At 36.3% G+C, this 23,245-nt stretch overlaps 1 protein-coding gene across 1 annotated transcript; it reads left to right on the top strand.

The window, feature by feature from the left end:
- Positions 1-385: 385 nt before the first annotated feature.
- On the top strand, positions 386-22,586 carry LOC104618045 (cAMP-dependent protein kinase catalytic subunit beta; the record flags this gene model as incomplete). The annotated part of the gene is made up of 8 exons (XM_010283532.1): positions 386-779; positions 10,934-10,942; positions 13,781-13,842; positions 14,811-14,939; positions 18,645-18,743; positions 19,472-19,554; positions 20,093-20,219; positions 22,491-22,586. Coding segments are annotated over exons 1-8 (612 nt in total), but the record flags the coding sequence as incomplete, so codon positions are not given.
- Between the last annotated feature and the right edge of the window lie 659 nt (positions 22,587-23,245).

Below are 23,245 nucleotides of genomic sequence, written 5' to 3'. Positions count from 1 at the left end.
GACTGATACAAATGTTTTCCAAATCTGTGTATAATAAGAGAACACATTAACAATTTGGATAACCAAAATAGTCAGGGGAGTCGCCACTAGTGGCGACTAGTTCTTTGTCATCTTCATAGCCTCTAAATTGCAAATGGATGGACGATGAAGAGTCAAAGGAATATTATTTGGTCTCTAACTCATTCAAAATAATGTCAGTATACTTTCAAATACCATGGAATGACTTGCAGAGGTTTAGCTGAATAATTACACACATATATATGTGTGTGTCAGTAGAGAAAAACACACGTGAAATATGAAATAATGTGCAGAGTACACTGTGTGAATTGATTAAAGCTTTAGAATAACTACTAGTTGGGTACAAGTCAACAGATAATTCTGGTCTAAGGTTGCCATGGAAACAACCAGTGCTTGATATAATTGAGAACATCTTAAAACCTCCTGGTGTTTGCATGCTTTTTTCCCCCTGCCATTTTGAGCTGCTTTAGACATGAATAGGTAGCATTGGTCAGAACAGAAGTAGTTAATGAGCAAAACCAAATACCTGTGTCCTGAATTTGATTTACTACTGATATCCTGTGCTTCACAGTTTTTTGCATCACAAGGAGCTCGTAAGGAAGAGCAGCTCTCCGGATTCTGTGTGCTTGCTCTTTCCAGTTAGTGTGTAAGTGTGTTTAGAGATTGAAGCACTGATTTGGTAGAGATTAACATACTTCATCAACTGTTGGATTAATATTAGGAGCAATATGTTTCTGAAAACTAGCTTTTCAGCATGAATGGTAAGTCTTTTTTATTACCTTTGACACTATTTTTTTGTTCCATCTTCACAATCAAGAAAAATCTACCAGGTTTCCCTTTCTTGTCTGCATAGCTGCATCGACTACTGATCTCTTTGTTTTTGCAATCAAATCACTGTGGGTTTCTATTAAAAATGATTAGTCTTAAAGATTTGCAGATTCTATTAAACATTTTGCTTTGTATAACTGGTACGTAGTATTTGAAATGTTATTTTAAAGCTTTTTTTTAGAAATAAGTGTTACAAATCATTAACTAAGGCATAAAATCTGCTTTGGAAGATTTTATAATTGAATGATATACATGTCGGTTCACTTAATGTGTCACTCAAATTATTTTATGCGTATTGATACAAATCAGGGAGGCCTTCTGAAATTATTATAATTGTCACCTAAAAATTGTAAACTGACTTTTGTTGTTTTTCATCTGAACCAGTTATTCTTCTATGGCTTTTATTCTTTCTAAATGATGGGATAACAGAATAGTTGAGATCGTTCATGGAAGTAGGGGAGGGGAGTCTCATTTGAAATGAGACACTGTAATAGATCTAGTAAACTTCTCAGGCAGGTTTTTGCTTTCCAAAACGACTGTGACTACTTATTATAAGGGACTTTGAATGTAAGGGGATTATGGAGTACTGTATTCTTACTTGGAATATTATGGAAAGTTGTATCAAAATATATAAACTCTGGACATTTATTTCCTCAGAAAGAGATATCATTTGAAAATTGTTTGCAAAAAGCACAAATATATTAGTTTCTGAAATAATACCTTTTTGTTTCAAGCAGATAGCCTGGAGCTTTGGAAAATGACTTGAGACAATTCGAGATTGCTTGAAAAGAAAAAACAGATAATAGTGTATATGGGGTCTGTGTGCTATTGCTTTGCCCTACAAAATTAAAGGACCATTTTTACAAAGATTTCGCTTTTGTACATGGCATGAGATAGAGTGGGAGGAGTCATCCCACTGCCTTATCTAATATCAGCTTATATATACTTATCTCATACAAATGTGTTGAGGTCATCTTCTCTGAAATGAAGAGTGTGGCTGCCGTTTCCTTGGTGTACACAGTACAATATACAAATGTCAAAATTGGTACAGTTATACGACAGCGTTTCAGAACTTTGTACTTACGTTATGGAGATTTATGTTACAGCATCATGGCTGTTCAAGTAAACCTAAACACGGGCTGTTCCTGAACGAGGTGGCCCAGCCTCCATGGCCTCCAGCATCCCCGCCGACACCTGCCCATGCTCAGCCTCTCCAGAAAGTGAGGGTGAAGCTGCAGCCTTGCGGCACTTCCTCGGCCCCATGTGCTGCCTTAGTCCGCTGAAGGAGAGGTCTCTCGCTGGGTCAGAAAGTCTCTGCTTTTCACCAGTTACCAGGCTGGCTTTTCTGTCACCTTTTTCTCTGTTTCTCTTACAGTTAGGTTGTAGCTTCCACAGGAAATAAGATTTATGGAAGTCAGCTTTCACCAGGTGAAACAGAGGTTGCAGTTGTTTTGTTTTGTTGGTGGTTTTGGGGGTTTGGGTTTTTTTTTGAGGGGGGGTGGTGGTGGTTTGGTTTTGTTTTCTTTTCCCTGGGGCTTTGTTCCACAATCTGCATCTGTAGATTTCATTCATCTTGACATCCAGGCTCCTGGTTCCATTAAAAATAGAAATAAATAGCTGCAACTTTTACCAAGTGTCAGTTCCCAGTCGAAAGGATCTATAAATGAGAAGCCTAATTTTGACAACAGAAAGGTGACTATCTCATGCTCCATCAAGTAAGGATTAGATTAAGTCTTTGCTGTAAACACTTCCCGGCTTAAACCACTTCTGCTTTTCAGTGCACCTTTGTGGCTGCCTTCACTGCAGCAGTGTTACATTACACCCTGTCAGTGGATAAAATCAGATGCTCTCCTTGTGAAAGATTGCCAAGATGCAAGTGAAACCTCAATGAAAAAGTGATATATTTTCTTCAATTGCAAGTACAGTTGGCTTTTTTTTTTCTTTTATTTTTTTCCCCAGGAGAGCTCCAGTTATAAGATTCTGCCCCCCCCTTCTGGAAAGACTTGAAAGAAGGAAAAACTTTTTCAATTTCTTTGGTTTAGGGTTTTTGTTTTGAGCAACAGAACTTTCTTGAACAGATAATACTGGAAGGCCAAGTAACTTTAATAGCCCCAACTCCCAGTTCTGAAAGACACTACTCTGCTAGATCTTGTTTCACTAGAAATAGGCTTAATACTCCCAAGTATCCCCAAATACATGATTGGGCTAGTCCTTTCAAATACTGCAAATAGAGGTAATGGCTGATACAGAAATTTATGCTCATAGGATAGTAGTTACCAAATGTGCATGGAGACAGATGGAGCAGTGTGAGGAAAAGAGTATGAGCAATGCTGACAGACTCTGCTGAATTATTGTCCAGCTTTGTGTGCACTGTAGAATAGGAGTGTTTCAGGAGCGAGGGTGAAGGGAGGTAGTGTAAATGTCTTAGTTACGGGCACTGGAAACATCTTTTAAGGGCAAAGGACAAAAAGTGGCAACTAATTATTCCCACTGCTGAAAACACTCTAGAAAATGGAAGGACGCCATGAAATTTCCAGGTGCCAGAACTATACATCTTCCTATATGCATCTCATGAGACTAACGGTTTCTTCCTTTCAAAAGTTCCCCGATGTTACCCGTTACCCTCTGACAGTGGATGAGGGTGGTATCTTCAGTGTTGACCTAGGTTCGTGTTTTGTTCTGATTCTTGTATAAAACATTTGAAAAAGAAAAGGCAACACAAGAGTCGCTGCATTGACGTAGTTCTTAAAATGCATCCATACGGTGAACAGTCCCTCAGGATGCTTGGTTTGGAGTACAAGCGAAAAAGGAGTTTAATAGAATTGGGCTTTCTTCCAAAGGAAAGGGTATTTGGTATGCTGTAATCTTGCGTCTCCTGAACTGTGACTTACTCTAGTCCCTGTTGTTACATTTCTTATGTATACTTTGTTAACAGATTTTTTTTTTCTTTCTTTGTTTTTTAGTTTGCATAGCAAATTGTTTATATAATTATTTGTTGCTGGTTCCTTTAAGAGTTGCTGTGGGGACTGCTGTTGCAGGCCAAAGTTTGCAGCAGGAGTATCCCAGCTTTAATTATTGTGATTCTTACAAGCAGTTTTGTGACTTGCGTGATGTTTTTGGTGTTTTCCTTTATTCACTCTAGTTGCTTGACAGATATTCCAGCCCATTAAGAATTAATGTGTTTAGGTTTTTCATTTAAATTTTTTGCAGTGTTTGCAAATCAATTCTGTGCAAGTTTTACACCTGCCTTTTATCCAAATAAACACTGACTTTAACCTGTTTCTCTCTAAAGTCCCATTCTTTATCAGAATGGGTAGTAGACACTCTTACCTACTTTTTGCCTGCACTGATCTTGAGGCAAACAAAAACTTGTTGTTCGCTGGATGTGTTGAATTGTGAAATGTATTTATTTACACAAGACTTCCTTATTCAGGAAGCCAGTCCCTCTGCTATTTAAGGTTATAAATGAACTGCTTGGCTAGTTACTGCAGGCAACCCTTTCCTGTAAATACTGCAAGTGTGTTCTGCAGGAGATATGTCAGTATAGCAATGTGTCAGAAGCTCAAATCTTGCGAAGAGATGAAGAGCTGTTTTGCTGATTTACCCTAGCAGCTGTGAAGATTTCTTACTGATTCCAGCACGTGTACATGAGACTCTGTATTTTTGTTAACGTGAGGGCTGGGACAAAGTAGCTTGCAGGGAGTGGACTTAAACACAAATGCAGTTAAACAAAGATTGGCGCATCTGCTGTTAGTTTGATGCCTTGTATGAAATAGTTGAAAAAAGAAAAAACCACACAAGAGTTGCTCTTTTCAAGTAACTTATAAAATGCATCCATACAGTGAACAGCCCCTGCAGTTGTTTAGTTTGCAGTATAAAGAAGAAATGAGGTTAGTAAAACCTGGGTTACTTCTAAAGAAAAGGGTATTTGTTCATGAGTGTATGTAGTATTATGAGAAGCATTGCCTGCTTGCAGAGAATTTATATGTAATATGCATATCAGATTAACTACTTGCAGGTTTATGCTTACTGTTTCTAATAATGTAACCATAAAACTTACTCTCGGTGATAGCTGCCCAGCAGTATTATCCTCTTCAGTCATTGAACTTCTGCAAAGAGGGAAGGTGGAGCAGTAATATGGAGAGGAAAGTTGGTGCTAGGCAGTTACCCAGTATCTTACGGTGCAGAGGGGTGGATAGCTCAACTAGAGGAAAACTGCAGCAGATGCCATCAATGTTTTACTTGGTACATGCTTTTGACTACAAGAGGAAAATCTGATTAATTTGTGTATTTGTATTTAACTACTAGAATTTGCTAACAACCTTTACTCAAGAATGTGATACGTTTACAAGGTATTTTACAGTAATGCCCTAGAAAATTTTGTTCTTGGAACTCATTCTTAGAATGTATTTTTTTTTACATGGTAACCATGGAAAAATATGTACTGCAGAAACAGAAGGGTTTGAATTTTCACAATTTTCACACAGTTTTCAATTTTCTTTGTACAATAATACCTGTACATTTCACACGAAGGCAGTCTTTTACACTGTAGATCCTGTGATAGTTGCAACATTTTAGATTACTTGCTGGGTAAAGTTCAGCCACAACTATAGAGGGTGGTACTGCACAAATGAAGCTTAATTCCTAATTGCTCACAAAGCACATCAGTGTATGAAAATTGAGGATTTTACATGTTAACACTTCTTCACGTAACCTTTTATGGATGAACTAATTTTAAATGTGGGGATGGTTAAGTACTGCATTTGAAAGTAATTGTATTAAACTTAGAAGTATTAATTTAAATTTTTAAGTTAATAGAATTAACTTATCTGATAGAATAATTGAATATTAGTAACTTAAAATTAGAATTATTGCTCAGAAGCCTTTTCAGTAGTCCAAAGCTGTACTTTCATGGTCATGTTACACTAGCACAAACCAGCATTCCTTCAGAAAAGGAGCAGTTCCGTATGACCCACATATTTGCCCATTTCCACCCCACCTGTACTCTCTGTCACCTCAGGAGGAGCATTCATGTGATGAAAAGAACTGGGAGCTGCTTTGGATGAAAATTAGCTTCCCTTATTCTCCCCTGCCTTCTGACCAGTACTTTTTAATCTGGCCTAATTCCCTACCTGGCTTGGCAGTCAGCCACAAAGATGCTTTTGCTCTTTCAAGGAAGGTCATGATAGAGAGGCAGTGACTGTGGAAGGACAAGACTGGGGGTTTTGGTATTTATACCAGCCCATACTGAACACCGAACTGCAGCCTAACAAACCAAACTGCTATTTATTGGACTTTTAAGCCTTAAAGCACGTGGGCTGTTGCAAGAGAAGCAGCAGACTTACAAATGTGTTGTCTCTGGCAGTCTGGAATAATTCCCTTCAATGAACACTTCAAGGTGGAAGGAGGTATGAAGGAGACTCCTTTCCTTAGGCCAAAGCTTAGTTTTAACATACTACAGAACTAACTGTATGCAAGTTCTAACTGGTTGTTTTAGAGAGCTGGAACAAAAAATCAACTCTAATCAATCAATAAGATGTTGCTAATAATGTTTTAATTTGAAAGGAAGGCTTGGGCAAGAAAGAGAGGTGCCAACCTGAAGGACCAAAAGACCTGAAGGAATGGAACAGCTCTTGCTCACCGGGAATCTGCAGGAGACATTAGCACATCCTGTGCTTGGATGTTCAGATGAAGCTATTCTGCTTGTCTGTGTTGAAGTCTTGCATATAATCAATAATTTAGGATTTGAATAATAAATCCCAGCTTGGTTCATAGGTTTTGGTTGGTTGTTTTGGGTGTTTTGGCAGAGAGGAAGAGGCTTTTGATGTAACTGGAAAATGTGGCATTTATCGGTGTGTGTCTGGAGGGAGGAGTCACTTTTTTAAATGGAGTATATAAATTTATAAATTTTGATGTGGTCTGGATTCTGTTTTGGATTAAGAAAGCAGAGTTTTATCTTTTTTTCTGGAAAATGATTGAATTGGGACATACAAACACATAAAACTCTGCTGAGCAGAGGTAGTACAGGACTTGATTATGTTTGTGACTGAATAAATTTAATGATGTACATTATACGTTTGGTGGTTTTTAAATGAAATTTCAGGGATTCACATTTTAAGTGACTTTGTGTTAGTAAGGTTTGCTTCTGTCTCCCCAGAGTGGTCTCTGTTATGTTGTACTTTTGGCATTAGCAGGGTTCACTGCCTCTGTTTGGACCAGTATGTTATGATTAAAGAAAACGAATAGGGGGGAAAGACTGAAAATTGGGTTTGGAAATAAAATTGATTCTATTATCTCTAATAAAAATAGAATAAGGAAGAAGAAGGTCAGTCTGACTGTGGCAGTTGTATGCAGTAGAGTGTTGAATTTTGAACAGTAGATAAAGATATGTATTACTCTGATAGCTGAAAACCCAACTCCTGTTTTGGTTTGTCTAAATCTGTCACACCTCTTATGCAGGCTATTGCTGTCTAGCTAGCCAAGTAAAGAGGTGAAAATTAAGTAAGACTTCAGCTTTGTTTAATTTACAACTTAAAGTTATAGCCTGTAGCACTGAAAATTAAGGAAAAACAAGAAGATTAAAAGTTCTCTTAACTGTTGCGAATCTGCTTTTATAAGACTGGCAAAATACTGTCTAGCTCAATACTTCAAAATTGTGGACAGAAATAAAAGAAAGTTCTGCCTGCATTACAAATTTTGACTTGTAATGGATGAGAACAATTTGTATTTTACAGTTGCTATACATTATAAATTAATTCCTGAATGTGCTCTCCCAAAAATCAGGTTCTAATACTCTCTTCTAGTCTTTAGGCACTGCAGCTGTAATTGCTCTTAACTTACTGTTTATCCTGTTCCTCTCCCTTTTTCTCCATCATTTTTCCGTGACCTTCTCTTCTCCGCTTCTTACCAGTCTTTCCCAGTATTCCACAGAAGTGTTTACAATGTGCAGGTAGATTAATTAATAGCACTCCCTTTTTAATAGCAAACTGGTATGCAGTTAATTCTTGATCCTTTTTTTTTATTGAGAACTTTTAGGTTTTGTATTCCAGCAAATGAGCTCTTTCGGAACTGCTGTGTATGTTTTGGGTTTTGTTTTTTTTTTTTTAACTGAAGGTTCTTATCCATTGCAGCTGAGTAAGTTGCTTTGTTCTGCATCACTAGCTTTTAACGTAATTAATGTTTAAACAGAAATATAAAATCAAAACCTTGCTCTCAAAGTAAAAGACTGGATAAATGAGATACTAAATTGATGCAGAGTTTATTAATTTAGCCTTTGTGACTTTGCATCTCATAGAGCGGAAACAAGACAAAATTCTCGGTTGGTTTTTCACAAGAGAGCCAGTAAGCACATCTCATTGCAATGTTAAGACAAGATTGACTTGCTCTGTACCAGGCTTATATCACTCTGGACTTTTTTCCCCTGCTGTTTTCATATTGTGAGAACCAAAGTGTTTTGTTCTTGTTTATGGTCTGTTTCAATGATACCGTTTTCATTAGTTTGTGTCTTGAAGAGTTCTTCCCAGCTTCGAAAGTATTAACTGGTGTTCACGCTACATCCTTCGAGTGTGTTAACACTTAGTTGTGTTTATTTTCAAAGACTTGCCAGGGTAGAAGAACCTTGTAAGCCTTGTGATATTTTTCCTGCTAATCAAAAGAGAAATTTAAAGATATTTAAGATAACAGGTTATTGGTGTAAGGGTGGAACTTAGAACTTGAATTGTACGCTTCCCACTTGCTTCTGAAATGTGGTACCGTAACCACAGGTTTCACTGAGGCAACTATATACATCTCGATAATGTTTAAGGCTATAAACATTGTTTTTATAAAAATGAAATATACACATATATTTACCGGAGTATCTTCATACGTATTCCTTTTTCCATTAAAGGAAATTTGAGGATTTGATTAAATAGCCCAGACTTCAAGTGATTATATTGCAGTTTTGGAGCAGAAATTGAATTGTATTTTGATAAAGGGCATTTTAAATACCAAGCAGAGATTGGCATTTAGCACAGCAGATGGGGGTTTGTAGTGGTGCCCAATGTTTAGTCTTAATCAGTTTAGTTCTTGCTTTCTTGCCATGAATCCTATCCAAATACTTCTTTTTTTTTTTAACAAAAAAAAAAAAATTCTGGCTTGCTGGCTCTTGTGGGAGATGTGCTTGAGAATAACAAATACAGTGCATGTGGGAGGTGGGAGAAAGGCAAAGTAATTCATGGTAACTCTTCAGGACTGCTGCATCCACAGATGGAGCCTTTCCCTGTGCTGTCATTGCACCCCTGCAACTGAGAGGTCCTAAACCTTTTAATTTCTTTTCAGGAGCTTTCCTCTGATTCACTCACTCTTCAACTGTGTTTGAGGCCAGAGTACTCTTTATAGTATTCATAAACCATTTGTTAACAGTTTTTTATAAGCTTGCTAACTTTTCATAGGAAAGTTAATTGATAAAACAAAAATATCATGCGTTTTGTGAATACACTGTTTGATAACAAATCTGCTGTTTGGGGGTGAGTTCAGGGTTTTTCTGGTTTTGTGTGTGGTAGGGTTTTTTCATTTGCTTGTTTTTTGTTGTTTTGTGGTTTTGTTTTTTTAAATACTTCTTTGTATGCCAGTATTACCGAGGAACCTCTTGATCTGGAGTTCCACTTCCCTTAGAAGTCTCTCCCAGCAGACGTGCCAGCTTATCGCCATGTTGCCTTGGTTCTGAGTACAGATCTCTGCGGGCCCAGTCTCAGGCCATCTGTGATACACAAGGGGGTAGCTTATAGTTTGGCCAGCTGTGTGTGCACCTGTAGCATTTCTTCTGACCAGGGTTTGAACTGAAGCAGGCAGAAGTTATAAAACTGCTTCAATTCTTTCCATTGTAACTCCTTGGCCATTACCCCATTTCTTACTACATTTTTCTGAATCTCCCCAGATGTACTACTATATGCTTTGGGTGTTTGCATTGCATAACTTGCTTCTCCTGCCAACAATTGCTCTTGCTGGTCATGAAGAGCTGCGTTTGTGCTGTGTGTCTGTGCTTACCTAATCTCTGGACTACTTGTGCATCCTCTCCAGTTGCAGCCGGTGTCCTTCCTCAGGCTTCCAGTTGTTTTGACCACTGCTGTGGCCCTCATTGTGCCAGTGCTGTTACTCCTGTGTTGCCCTCTCCTTCCAGCACCTTCCTTTCTTGAGGAGCAGCTTTTCTTCCTTTTGTTTCAGGCTTCTTTGCTCCAACTTCTGCTGTACCAGTGAAACCAGTCTGAATAGAGTCTGTTTGCTGGTCCTTGCACACACTCCTTGCATCCTTATCTTCCCTTGGCTCAGCCATATATGAGCTTGCTCTTCAGTGCTTACGGGAACCTGTATAGCAACATCTCTTTCTTGGGTTCTTTTTTTTGACAGTCTTACAAAATAAAACTATACTTGTATGGCGACCCTACAGGATTCCCGTATGCATTCCAGCTTGCACGCAGCAGCTTCAGCTGTGCAGTTCAGACTTTTCAAGGGGGACTGTGGCTGTTTTTGGGTAACAGGACTGAAATTTGATTGTGAAACTTTTTTGGAGACTGCTTGCCATTTCCGTGCTATCCACCACATGCCATGCAATTCACACATGCTGTCTTTTGGAGCAAAGCGCTAAGTAGTGGGAAGATCACCGGATTACAGGTTTTATTGCGATCCAGCACGCCGCAATGAAGATAGATACACTTTTGTTAGCAATAGTTCCTTGGATGTGTGCATCTTGGAATAGAATAATTATTAAAGATGCCAACTTGATCTCCTGAAGTTTTGTAAGCTGTGCTTATTTCTGTGATGCATCATCTTTTTTTCATACTGAATTTAGCTGTCTTTGGGTTTTTTTCTCTTTTCTTTGCTCAAACGTTCTGTGATTTAGCATGAGTCATTCTGTCTGTGTGGGAAAGGACTGGTTTATTACAGGGTCCGTTCTTGAGTGGGGAGGGGGAAGGGTGGAATGTATTTGTGTTTTCTATGTGTTTGTTGTGGAAATGCATAAAACTTTTTTTTTCTTCTTCTCTTTCTTTCCTCTCTCCATCTCATCTGTGTGGGTGAATGTTCCTGCAAACCCTTGGGGAACCTATAGAGACTTTTGGTATGCTCATTCCTTCATTAGTGCCCAAAGTCAGACTCTAGGAACAGTTTAAAGACTAGAAAAGCAAACAGGAGTCACATTGTAACGATGTAAAGTGGCTAAAAATGTGCACTTGAAGAAAACTTATAAGCCATCATCTAATTTTTTGCATCATCACAATAGTACCAATGGCCACTACGATCCAGTTGGTGCAAATATTGGTTGTGCACTTGAAAAGTAGAAATTAAATGTGTTCACCCATAGTAAGGGCTAATGTTTTGTGATTGAGAGATAATTTTCAAAAGTACCTATCCTGTTTCAAATTCTAAGTCCTGTTTTCAGAAGTGACTGAAACGTATGCACTCGAGTTGCCTAAAATCTATTTGAAATCACCTGCTGAATTGCGTTGTGGAGTAGGAGCCCAGGTGACTTCTGAAAATGAGAACTAGGCACAATTTGACCCACTTTCTCATTATTCAGTAATTTGAATAAACCACACAACAGAATATGATAGCGATTTTAAGATATGTAAGTGCCACTAGGTAGCTTTGTTTTGAAAATACATTTTCAATATTGCTTTCCAGGAAAATAGAGTGAAAGTAAAGTATAAGTTCTGTTGAAGGCGAGCTTGTGGCTTAGTGATGTTCTAGAAATGAGATATTTTCCTCATGCTTCCACAATTTGAATATTTCCAGCTGGATAGCTTTTTTTTTTCATAAACAGCATTCTTTCTTCCACAAGTAGAACAAAGATGACTACATGTAAATGTCATGATACATTTTTAGAAATATTGAATAGTTATAATTCAGTGCAAAATATGTGGAGACTTCAAATATTTATTTATGTGAACAATGGAGATAGCATGAGGGATATTTAAGATGTACTGTAATAACATGAAAAAAATGAAACCAATTATTTCATGTTTTGGTTGTGCTATATGATGTTAAATTTAACTTTCATTTCTTAAGCTATAGCCACTTAAGTTTGAAGGCTCAGCTTGTTGGTAATCTTAATGATCATCTTAGGTTTTTTCTTGTCATTAAAAGAAAATAATGTTTGTGTTACTTTGACATAAATTGATGTTTTTAAAACTTTATCAGTAGTCATCACTTTATCAAGTCTCTCTGTTCTCCTAATGGAAGAAGGATCATCAGGCATGAATTTGGACATTGTTAGCTTCCCTTTTTTGTGTTGAGAAATTATTTCATGCAACAGGAAATCCTGTCCTTTTCTCAAATTAGGATCATTATAAGTCATTACATGAGTAACCCCCATAATTTAAAAACAATGGAAATATTTTCCCCACACAGGATAAATATGTCAAACATTTTACTAATTACCCATTAAAATATTTTTAACTTTCAGTAAATTTTAATGGCAATTTAAAATAGTTCCCTTGATACAAACAGTGTTTTTCTTACTCTACTTAACCATAAGTTTAGGGTAATAAATATGTTCCTCCTTACTGATATTGCTTGTTTCTCTTAAAATAAAATTATTGAGTGGATATCATGCTTTAAACACTTTTCTAACCTTGAGGTCTGTCAGAAGTTTGGACAATTTTTTTTTAATTTCCATTATATTGATGTTGCTCCATCAGAGCCAGTGGTGGTGGGAGCCGTAAACCTCCCTTGAGTATTTGGTGATAAAGTTGAGGCCCATAGTGCACTTGAAGGCGAGGGGGAAGGAAAGGAAAAAATTAATGACAAACCTTCTCCAGGGCTGCCACTGTTTTTACTGTTGCTATAACTGTACCAGTAATAGAAGAGTGACAAGAGAATTTTTTTAAAAGTTCTCTGTGTAGATGCTAGTATTCTCTGAAAAGTACAAAAAGGTTCTGATTCATCAGATTGTTTACAACCCCTTATAAACTTAATTTCTTACAACCATCAGAAAGTAAAATACAGTTGCTAAAACATATTTCTAGATAGTGACCAGAATAATCTTGGCACATTCCTGAATATTTTTAGAAGTTGCTCATGGCGGAACGTCACAGTACAGAAGATCCACTATTATATTATGTGAAATGATAGAGAGAACACAAACACAGTATGGTATTTTCTTCTTGATTCTGTAACACTCAGAACCACGGCGATGTCTGAAACACCTCTTGTTTGTGACTATGCATTAAGTAATCTGCATTGATCTGGCTGATAACTGATATTCAGAATACAGGACAGCTGAGAGATGATCTGAACAAATTTTGTTGTGCACATTTTAAACAGTCATCCAGAATTTTGCTGTCATTCAGTTCCTTCAATTTCAATGGAAAATCAATATTAAAAATACACATTCTCTGACTGTGGGCATGCCTAATGTGCAGTGTCATTGTAGCCCTGTGCTTTGTCTTTGCTTGCAGTAATGCTGTCCGTTTGGTACTTGAGCTTGCAAACAGCCTTTAAATAAAGGTGATGGGGAAAAAGCAATGAGATTGACATTACGCTCAATTAGTTGAAAGAAAATGTAACTTTTATTTAACAAAAATAGACAAAAAGTCTATCCTTGTGGAATGGCTGTTTGTAAATGTCAGGTGTTTGTGGCTTTTTCCCAGTTGAATTAAGAACATCTTACATCACCCTAAAGCCTGCTTGCATATACGGTATTGTGAGTTATTAGAGCTGGTGTAGTTAAGTAATTTGTGTAGAATGATGTAGTTACTCCAGAAAGCTTAGAAGTCACCTGGAGATACTGTAGAATTTAGAGGCATTGGTGCTTGCTTTCATACATGGTGAAAATAGCATATTACGAGTTGAAGAAAGAAGTTGATAATGAAGTTTACGTATTTTGTTAACAAAGCATTTCCATTGCATCCATGATGAATTACATTAATTAAAATGTACCCTTTTTGTGTGTTTTCAGTGAAAGAGTTCCTAGCCAAAGCCAAAGAAGACTTTCTAAGAAAATGGGAAAGCCCACCTCAGGTATCATGTCATTTAAGCATGCAATAATTTTCTCTATTGCAGTTTTTTTTAGTGGTTTTTTTTAATGTTATCCAAGTGTTATCAGTCTGTAATGAGCAGCACAGAAAACAGAAGTAAGTTCAATGCAATTTTTAAAGGAGTTTCCATTTCTAATGTCAGTTTTGTCATTTTAAGTTCATCAGCAAAGACTCTCAGGTCTTCTCCAGATTTGAGCTGATGAAATGCTTATACTGAACAGGTTTATCTTACTGTGAATGGTGTTCACCATCAATGTGGCAAGACGCAAAACCTGTTGGCATGTTCTAACTCGCTTTTTATAACACTAAGCATTGGCACATCTGTAATTTACCCCATTAATGATTTCCCCCATGATATTAAGGGGAATTAAGGGTATTAAGTCTGCTGCATGGGGCTTGGGAGCAGGTTAAGGAGCTTGTTAGAGAAAAATCTTTTAAAAGTCAAGCTTGGGGGTTTGGGTTTTGGGGGAAGGCTCATTGTTGTTTTTAAAGTTGCATTTGAAATTCTATGGTAATGAATATCTGAGAAGATTTACTCAGCAATACGTTCTCCAGACAACTCTCATGTAGAACTGTGTCTAGAGCTTGAGGTTTTTTGCCTGTTCGGGTAGTCTTGTTCATGAAACATGAGGGGATTGTTTATCTGCATGTTAAACTCATCATCTGTTTATTGCTATATGTTTCTTACTAAGCATGTGTCATCTGTATGGGCAAATTATAGAAATGTTGATAGAATTCAGTTAAGTCTTCTTCTGTTTTAATGAGTGCAATTTTAAATCTCATCTTAAAATGACAGGCATGAAATTATACCAAGAGCATAGTTTTCTATAGTTGTCCTTGATAAATGTAATTTTAGTCAATTTTCTTTCATAAATGAATTGAATTCATACAGTTAAAATTGTTTTTGGCTATTAGATTGTAAATAATGTCGTTATATCCTTGTACATGTAGAATACAGCTGGCCTAGATGATTTTGAGAGGCAAAAAACCCTTGGAACAGGATCATTTGGGAGAGTTATGATGGTGAAACATAAATCCACAGAACAGTATTACGCTATGAAGATACTGGACAAACAGAAGGTTGGTGTCATTTATAGTGTTTTTTGTGGTACAGAAGAGTTTCATGCAGACAAAGATCTGTTGACTGGCTAAGCTGTGTTGCACTTACTGTGCTTTTGCTTATTGCACTTGGATACTGATGACACTTTAAGCACTTGACTTTCTTTTACAGCCAACAGATTCAGATGTTGGGATTGTGTAGAATTCTTACAACGGCCAGTAACATTAATGGCAGGCTAAAGAGGCTCTAAGTAGTGTCCAAGGCATTAATAAAATGTTGTCAATTAAATGCCATGCTTAGCTTTTGTAAGGTGGCCTATATATTCTTTAGCAAAAGCAAAATGTAGTGCTGTAGTTTAAATAAATACCCTTTTGCAGGGTAGCTCAAAATTCTGGAAGACTCTTTGGACCAGCAATTCTCAAAATTTTCATTTGTGAACAATAATTTAAGAAATTGTTTGGGCAAAATAATTTCTTTTCTTGATCCCATAAGGTACTACTTTTTGGATGCATAATTATGTAATAATCCTGTTGCATATATAGTAAGTGCATAGATAGAATAGTAATCTCTCTCTCAGAACAACTGTCACAATAGACATTTTCTGTGTTGAAAACTCAAATGTTGTAGTCTGAATCTGTATTCTTACACCAGACTTTTTTTAAACAGCTTATTACTCTTAGATTAAGTAAGCAGTCTCATTTGATGAAGCTTAAATTTTAAGTAAAAAAGAACTCTGGAACGTGAAGAAGTGTTTTTAAGGAATTTATCAATACCGTTAGTTTTTAATGGTTTTGACAAGTTTATCAGAAGTACATTATTTAGAGTACTAGATTCTAAGGTACTCAATATAAGAGCTCTTCTTACTTTGTAAGGCACTATACATAACTTTTCTGCTACATAACAAAAATCTTATTAAGAAAATATTAATCTGGCAAAGAGAACTTAATAATCAGCAAATGACAAAATGAAAGTCAGCGTTGCCTCAATGTGGACTCTTGCACTTAGGCATTATTACATTCCTGAGTAATTTTATATAATGGAAATATGGCAGTGACATAATCAAACTTTTTGCTGAGTTGCAGTTCTAGTATTCTTTACATGTGATTTGGGGTCCTGGACATTGAATAATGTGTCATTTAGATAAAGACTGCTTTACGATGATCAGACAAGAAGAAACTAAAGTAAACTTACCTTTTAGTGTCAATTCTGGATTTTTTTTTTTTTTTTTACTTGGAAAAGCTCAACTTTTCACAACTTCAGCATTCTCCTATAATAATGGTTTCAAACTTTTATTTTTAGAAATATCCAATTTAATTAAAAATACATTCCAACATAGTACAACTGAAAAACAGCTCAGACCATTTCCACCCACATCACCCATCGTTACCTCAGTATGGTTGGTGGAATGCTGAGGGGAGCATTGCTGTAACTAGAGGCATGATGAACATCCCACTGCTACACAGAGAATCCATGATCAAATTTCAGATTTTCAGCTGTTTTTTCTTTGAACCATTTTTCATTAATGCCTGAGCCCTTGTCACTGGAGCAATTCAGGAGATTATCTATTACTTCAGAAAGCTCCCATAAAAATAGTCTGAGGATTTTTTTAAAAAAAAGCTAATTTAAACTCATTGCTACCTCTCAGTCTAAAATAAGTTGGAAAGTTATAGCTATACAATTATCTGGTAAAGGCAAAAATTCACGTGTTTAACAATTATACTGGACTTGCCGTAAAAGGTTCACAGGATTTAAGATGTTTGCATCCAGGTGTCAGTCTTCTATTAGAAAATTAGATGGTTTTGTCTATAACCAAGCATTGCTTTATGAAATACATGCTAACTAAGTTGAGTTGAAAAAGCATGTACAATTATATATTTATGTATTCTCTTAGAAATATATTAGTGTTATATTAGTAACTTCTATTAATTGATCAAAAATAGGAGATGGTTTATTTCTATCAGTTTGTATATTATAGAAAACATACAGATGTCTGAAATTGGACAATACGCAGGCTGCCTATAAGTTTTCATTTACATTTTACTTGAAACAAGAGAAAGTATATTGTGTGTCCCTTTGTTATCCAGTCTTACGCTTGGTTCATCAGGATATGAAAAAAAAAAGTAATTGATGTAGCCAGTGGTTTTGTGTGTAGGGTTGCTATTCCTTTATTTGTCTGCCTTGATTTAGGAAGGCTGTAACATAACATTGCTTGGCTAGTTTCATTATGTAATTGTTTTTGGAAAGCAAGTATTGTTAACAAAAGCTCAGACACAAACAAGCTGTTGGAGAATCTGCTGTTACCAGATATCATTTGATTTACAGGAAGCTGTCACTGGACATGCCCTGAGCCTGAGCTTAAATGTGAGCAAAGCCGTTTATCTGAGGCTCCAGTTTGATATTATGAAGTGTTAAAGAGCAGCTTCAGCCTGTAGTATTGCTGCCATCACCCTCCAGTATCTAACCAGCAGAAGATGCAGGAAGGGTGGTTAAGTCTTGTCTAGCATTGCAGCTCAACGCTTCACAATGTCAAACTAAAACCTTAGCTTGCTTGCTTTGATGGCCCAGATCATTCCAGTATCATAGCTTTTTAGGGATGACGGGGACAACTCACACAAATGAGGTGATTTGAGCAAAATTTTTATTTGGTTCCTGAAGATCTGTGATTCAAAAGAGGTTTAATATTTTTAACTCACTATTTCTTTTGTATGACATTTTACTTCAAAACAATAGTGAATTTTTTAATAGGTACTACCTTTTGCATCTGAAAGTTCAATTTAAACACAGTGTCAGTCAGCTTTGCAATATCTTGCTTATCTGTTATTTATAATAGTTAAATTTGATTTCTGAACGTGTACAAACAGACTTGTTTTGATCACTTGTACATTTTTCTCCTTGTTTCACGGAGAAAACGTAAAACTTTACTTGGAAATTGTGCCATTCTCAAAGTAAGATATAGATAAATTGTGCAATAGGGATCAAGTAAAAAGGAAAGAATTAATTATGCAATGTTGGGGTTTAATACAAGAAAGCCAATTGTTAATTACTGAGAGACCAATGATCAGAAATCTGCCACTAGCTGCCTTGTTAGCAGCTTAACATTATAATGGATTCTAAGAAGGTAATGTTTAATTTTTTTAATACTTTTGCTAAGTGGTTTGCTAAGCAGAAAAGCAAACCCCATTGAAAGGTCTGTCAGAAGTAACTATTGTTTATAAAGATGGAAATTTTGAATTTGTATTCTCCTTAGTCTTCTCCTTACTAATGTATAAGCTATATAAAATAAGTCGGTTTACTCCTGTTCACATGTAACAAAATTCATAATTAAATGTGTCTGACACAATTTCCTGCCTTTCTTAGCTAAGGGTCCAAAGAACGAATGGATTTTATTGAATTATCATCTTGCTGCAAAAGTATCTCCATTACAAATGCAGGTGATTCTTAAGAAAACGTAAAGAGATGTTTTCCTTGCTGATTCCTATACTCAGCATGTAGTAAGAAACACTATTTCTAGAATTATCTGCAAACTGTATTGCATGAGTATTACTCTTTAAAATGTCGTTACTTTTTAATCCCTTCTCAGCGCTGTTGTTGTACTAGTAATCCATAATGTTTTTCAATATCTGTAAAATTACAAGCTTGCCTTCAGCTAATTGTTTTACACTGAAAAAATTATCAACAACTATGAAACATCATACTTAAACTGAAGATTATTTTTTCTCTCCTAGGTCGTCAAACTGAAGCAAATAGAACACACACTGAATGAGAAGAGAATATTACAAGCGGTGAACTTTCCTTTCCTTGTAAAACTGGAGTATTCTTTTAAGGTAATCATTATTTTGAAAGTAGTTGTTTGGGTTTCAGGGAAGTACGTGCTCAAACTTTAGGTATTAAAACATTTAACTTTTATAGTACAATAGTTTAAGTATTCTTGTTTTCAAAGATGCTTCACTTGGCACTGTTGCCAGGTCCTTGAGCAGGAGTTCCTGCTCTTGTGTGCATGCTTGCACACACCCCAATCCAGCACACGAAGATTGAAAGGATATCTCCAAATAAATACATAAAAATGAAATAGAACTCTTAGATTTCCCTTGTTTCGGAGGTAAACTAGGTTTTGTACAGCAGGGAGCTTTTAGGCATCATTCTGTCTTTGAGAGAAACCAAAGGATGTATTTCTGTACTGATATATGGAATGGTAAATTTGTAATTGTTCTGTGGATTTTTGGTTGAGATTTATACCTGAGACAGGTCTTAATGGCAGTCTTAACTGTGAAGGAAAAGAACTTTGAGATTAGCTTCTGATTTCATGAGAATATATCCTAGTCAGTCTGGAAAGATATTGGTTATTTTCCTAATTTAGAGTGGTGTGTGCCCTCTATATATTTCCTTCTTTTTTCTTTTCTTTTTTTAATACCATTTAAAATGAACAAACTTGTTCTACTTCAATCTTTACAGTTTTGAGGTTTGGGGCTGGGGCTGTTGGGGACTTCAGGCATTATAGAGACTATAGCATGCCTAATAATACGTATTTCTGTGTGTTTACTTGCTTCCTTAGGACAATTCTAATTTATACATGGTAATGGAGTATGTTCCTGGTGGTGAAATGTTTTCACATCTAAGAAGAATCGGAAGGTTCAGGTAAGAGTATTAATGACATAATTCCTTTAAAAAGGCTTTTGTTGCTAATTTGGGAATAGGGTTTCCTAAAATTTGTTACTATTGAAGAAAATATTCTTAAGGATAAGTGCATTTAAATTACACCTCTTTCAGTGGACTTAAACTAGTCAGGCAATGAAAAACTTGTCATTATTTCTTATTTTTCAGTTACTTAGTGCAGGAACTAGTTATTTATGCATGATAGAATCTTGGAATTCCTATGCCTATTGTCACCAAAATTGATGATAGTTTCTAAAAGTAAAATTTAAAGTCTAAGCTATGTATTGTGGGATATGTTCATCTTGATTTGCATGTGTATTTTAACTGCAAGACTTAAATTTAGGGAATAAGTGTATCAATTCTAAAATGCTTGCTTTTTAAATCTTTTTTTTTCTTCTGTGTTACACAGTAAAAGAACCAGTTAAAAGATAATTAATTTGTCTATCCCTGGCAGTTACATGGTTGTTTCGGTATCTTAGCATAGCATTGGGATACTTAATATTCTTTTAATTCTTCACAGTGAACCTCATGCACGGTTTTATGCAGCTCAGATAGTGCTAACATTTGAGTACCTCCATTCATTAGACCTCATCTACAGAGATCTAAAGCCTGAAAATCTTTTAATTGATCAGCAAGGATACATCCAGGTATGATATTCTTCATGTATTTAGGGACTGGAGTCTTGTCTCACAGTGTAGGGTTAGGTAATTCTAGCAGATGCATTTAGAATAAATGATCTGAAGCTGGTTGACATGTTAGCATGTATTCAGGGAACATTATAAATGTCCTACTGCTTAGTAATGGTAAAACCATTGGATTGTACTTCCTCTGACTAAAATTAAGTATGCACAATGGAGCTGTCTGCAGCTGAGCAAGTTGTCAAGATTTCCCTTGGGGTCTGTGGTGAGAAGTAGGTGATTACATGGCTATGTTCATCTGACCTATTTTACGCGTCCGCCCTAGAACAAGATGAAAGGTGCCTTAAAATGTCTGGTTCTCTGTGTTGTCTATGCAAGTAGTTTAGGATAACCATCTTGGGTGTCAACATAGACAGTGTAGTACTTAATTTCAGTCAGATGAATCCTGCCTCTGGAGGGTCCTAACCTTCTCAGCACATCTGGAGTAAGAGCTGAGTTGAGATCGGATCAGAACTGCAGTGCTGTAAGTGATGACCTTGGATTTACAACAGTCTCTCACAGCACCTTCTCATCTTCCTTTTAGCTCTTATGGTTTTGACCTAAATGGCAAATGGGAAGGCGGTATATAGCAACAAGTATTCTGCAGTGCTTTGCAGTTCTTAAACTACAGAAGCTCTTCTTTCCTCATTGTGTCATCTTTTGCCATAGCAGAATCTAACAGGAAAATAATAATTAAAATGTTTGAGAGAAGTGGAAAGGATTCATATGTTACGTTGTTTAACTGTAAAATAATTTTGCGTGGAGAATAAAATAACACTGTAGGGATAAGAGAAATACAAGTTCTATTAATGTGGTTGGGGAGCACCATTACTTAACGCTATGAATGGCTTACTCCAGAATTGGTGACTATGTGTTTGTGATGGTGGGCAAACTGCAAATGATGGGTCCAGCACTCACTCTTCCCATGTGAGGTTGGTTCACTTCTGCTTCTAAACAGAGAGGTGTTTGTGTTCATATGTTGATACTGCAGCTCCGCCTAAATTTTGTTTAGAAACTCTGTTCATTTGTTTTTGAATTTTAAAGCAATTACCATTTGTCCCATTCTGCAGCGTATTCTTCTTACATAGACAAATGTGCTTTCACAAACACAGAAATGATTCTTTGCTGACTGAAGCAGGTCTGTCTAGTCAGCACATCACCCTCTCTGCTCAGTTCCAGCTGTGATTGCTGTTGTTTCTACCAAAAATGCAGCAAAGCTGCCTTGATAGGTTGGAGTTTGGCTTGTTTAATTGTGACACTAGTGCATCAGAAACATTGGCACAGGTTATTATGTAATTAGCAATTACTATCATTGTGGTACAGTATGTTTTCTCGGGGAATAGGTTGAAAATTACACCAAGGAGGAGGAAGCAAAAGAAACAGATCCCAAAACAAGCATAGACTTGATAGCTTGAAACTGATCCCAGAATTTCACATGTAACTCCCTGGCTCCCATATGTATTCCACAATATGGTCTGGGAATAATCACGGAGAGCATGATATTGCATACAAAGTTCTAAAAACTTAATGCAGAAAACATGACAAGTGGAATAAAGACTCTGTAATGACCAAGAGCTTGCCATTTGTGAAAACAGTTACTGCTGCATTTCCCCTCCCCAGTCCTCAAATAAACAAGCTTGACTGATGATGCTGTCAAAGATATTCAGAATCAGGAGTTACTGGAAGACCTCTTTAATGTTTTTTATTCCCACACTAACTTCACATATATCCTTTATACACTTAGGCAGTAAACTTCTAAATTTACAAGACTGGCAGATAACTTGATCCTTTTTGTGATTAGTTTATTTGTTAACTAAAGGAAAAGATCCTGTTCGTAGTGATGTTCTTTAAGCTTACAGCAATATAAACAGTCTGATGTGAAAAGTATTAAGAAAAATTATTAATGTAATTTCAGTACATGTGGAAGATTAGTAAGCCATAGTTCCTGCTGATTTTTTAAGTTATAAATAGAAGCTTGTGTGAGGGGGGAAAATATCTATTTTGTGTTATTTATTAATTTTATCACGAGAGACCTTCTATCTATCTGAAGAAGTATAGAAGGACTATAGAAGTATCAGAAGGACTGGGTACTGACTACATCTGACTATATGATACTATGTGATCTGAGAAACAAAATTTTTCCACGGTGTAAAATAGCTTTCCAAAATATTTCAAAAGTACTTAAATTTAAATTTCTTTGTAGAAGTGCACTTACAGTCAATTCCTTTTTTCTGATGACAGGTCACGGACTTTGGCTTTGCAAAAAGAGTAAAAGGAAGAACTTGGACGTTATGTGGGACTCCAGAATACCTGGCACCTGAAATAATTCTCAGCAAGGTACTTTGTCTTGTTATTCAGCCATGCATTTGATGCAGTTGAAACTTACCACCCAGTTATTAAACTCTGAGGGATAAACAATTGCTGATAATTCCAAAAATTAAGTCTTGACTAGTCAACTCTTTATGAATTACACAAAATGCAATCATTGTGTTGTAAATATTTTTTTAGTATACTAAAACTTACTCCAAAGCAGGGATTTTCACATAACTGTACAGAACTTTCTACATAAGCTTGCCATGTAACTTGGGGGGGAAGGAATCTAAAGAATCTGTAATTAGGTTATTTAGCTAGCATCCATGTCAGAATAGCAGATCTGAGTGATTATGTTCTGAAGTGTTGATGGACTAGAACAGGAGCTCCAGGAGTAAAAAGAACTGCATATTGGATGAATCGGTAGTTATCAAATGACTTAATAGAGTGTTTCAGGTTTAAGGCACTTTACATGAAATCAAACATTACAAACCACTGGTTTTATACATAAAGTACATGCAGGCTAAGCTTACCATTGATCCGTTTGTGTCTAGTACTTGCACTAAGTGTTTGAACACAGAGGAAGTATTATTTATCGTATAGCTATTCAACTGTAGACCTTAATGTTTTGCAAAGGAAAAATATCCATATAGTTTTTGAAATTTATGATATAAATAATGATAATG

Source organism: Phaethon lepturus, unplaced genomic scaffold (genome assembly GCF_000687285.1).
Source record: "Phaethon lepturus isolate BGI_N335 unplaced genomic scaffold, ASM68728v1 scaffold50843, whole genome shotgun sequence".
NCBI lineage: Eukaryota > Metazoa > Chordata > Aves > Phaethontiformes > Phaethontidae > Phaethon > Phaethon lepturus.
Note: the sequence above shows the minus strand (reverse complement) of the source record. Positions and strands in the feature narration are given on the sequence as shown.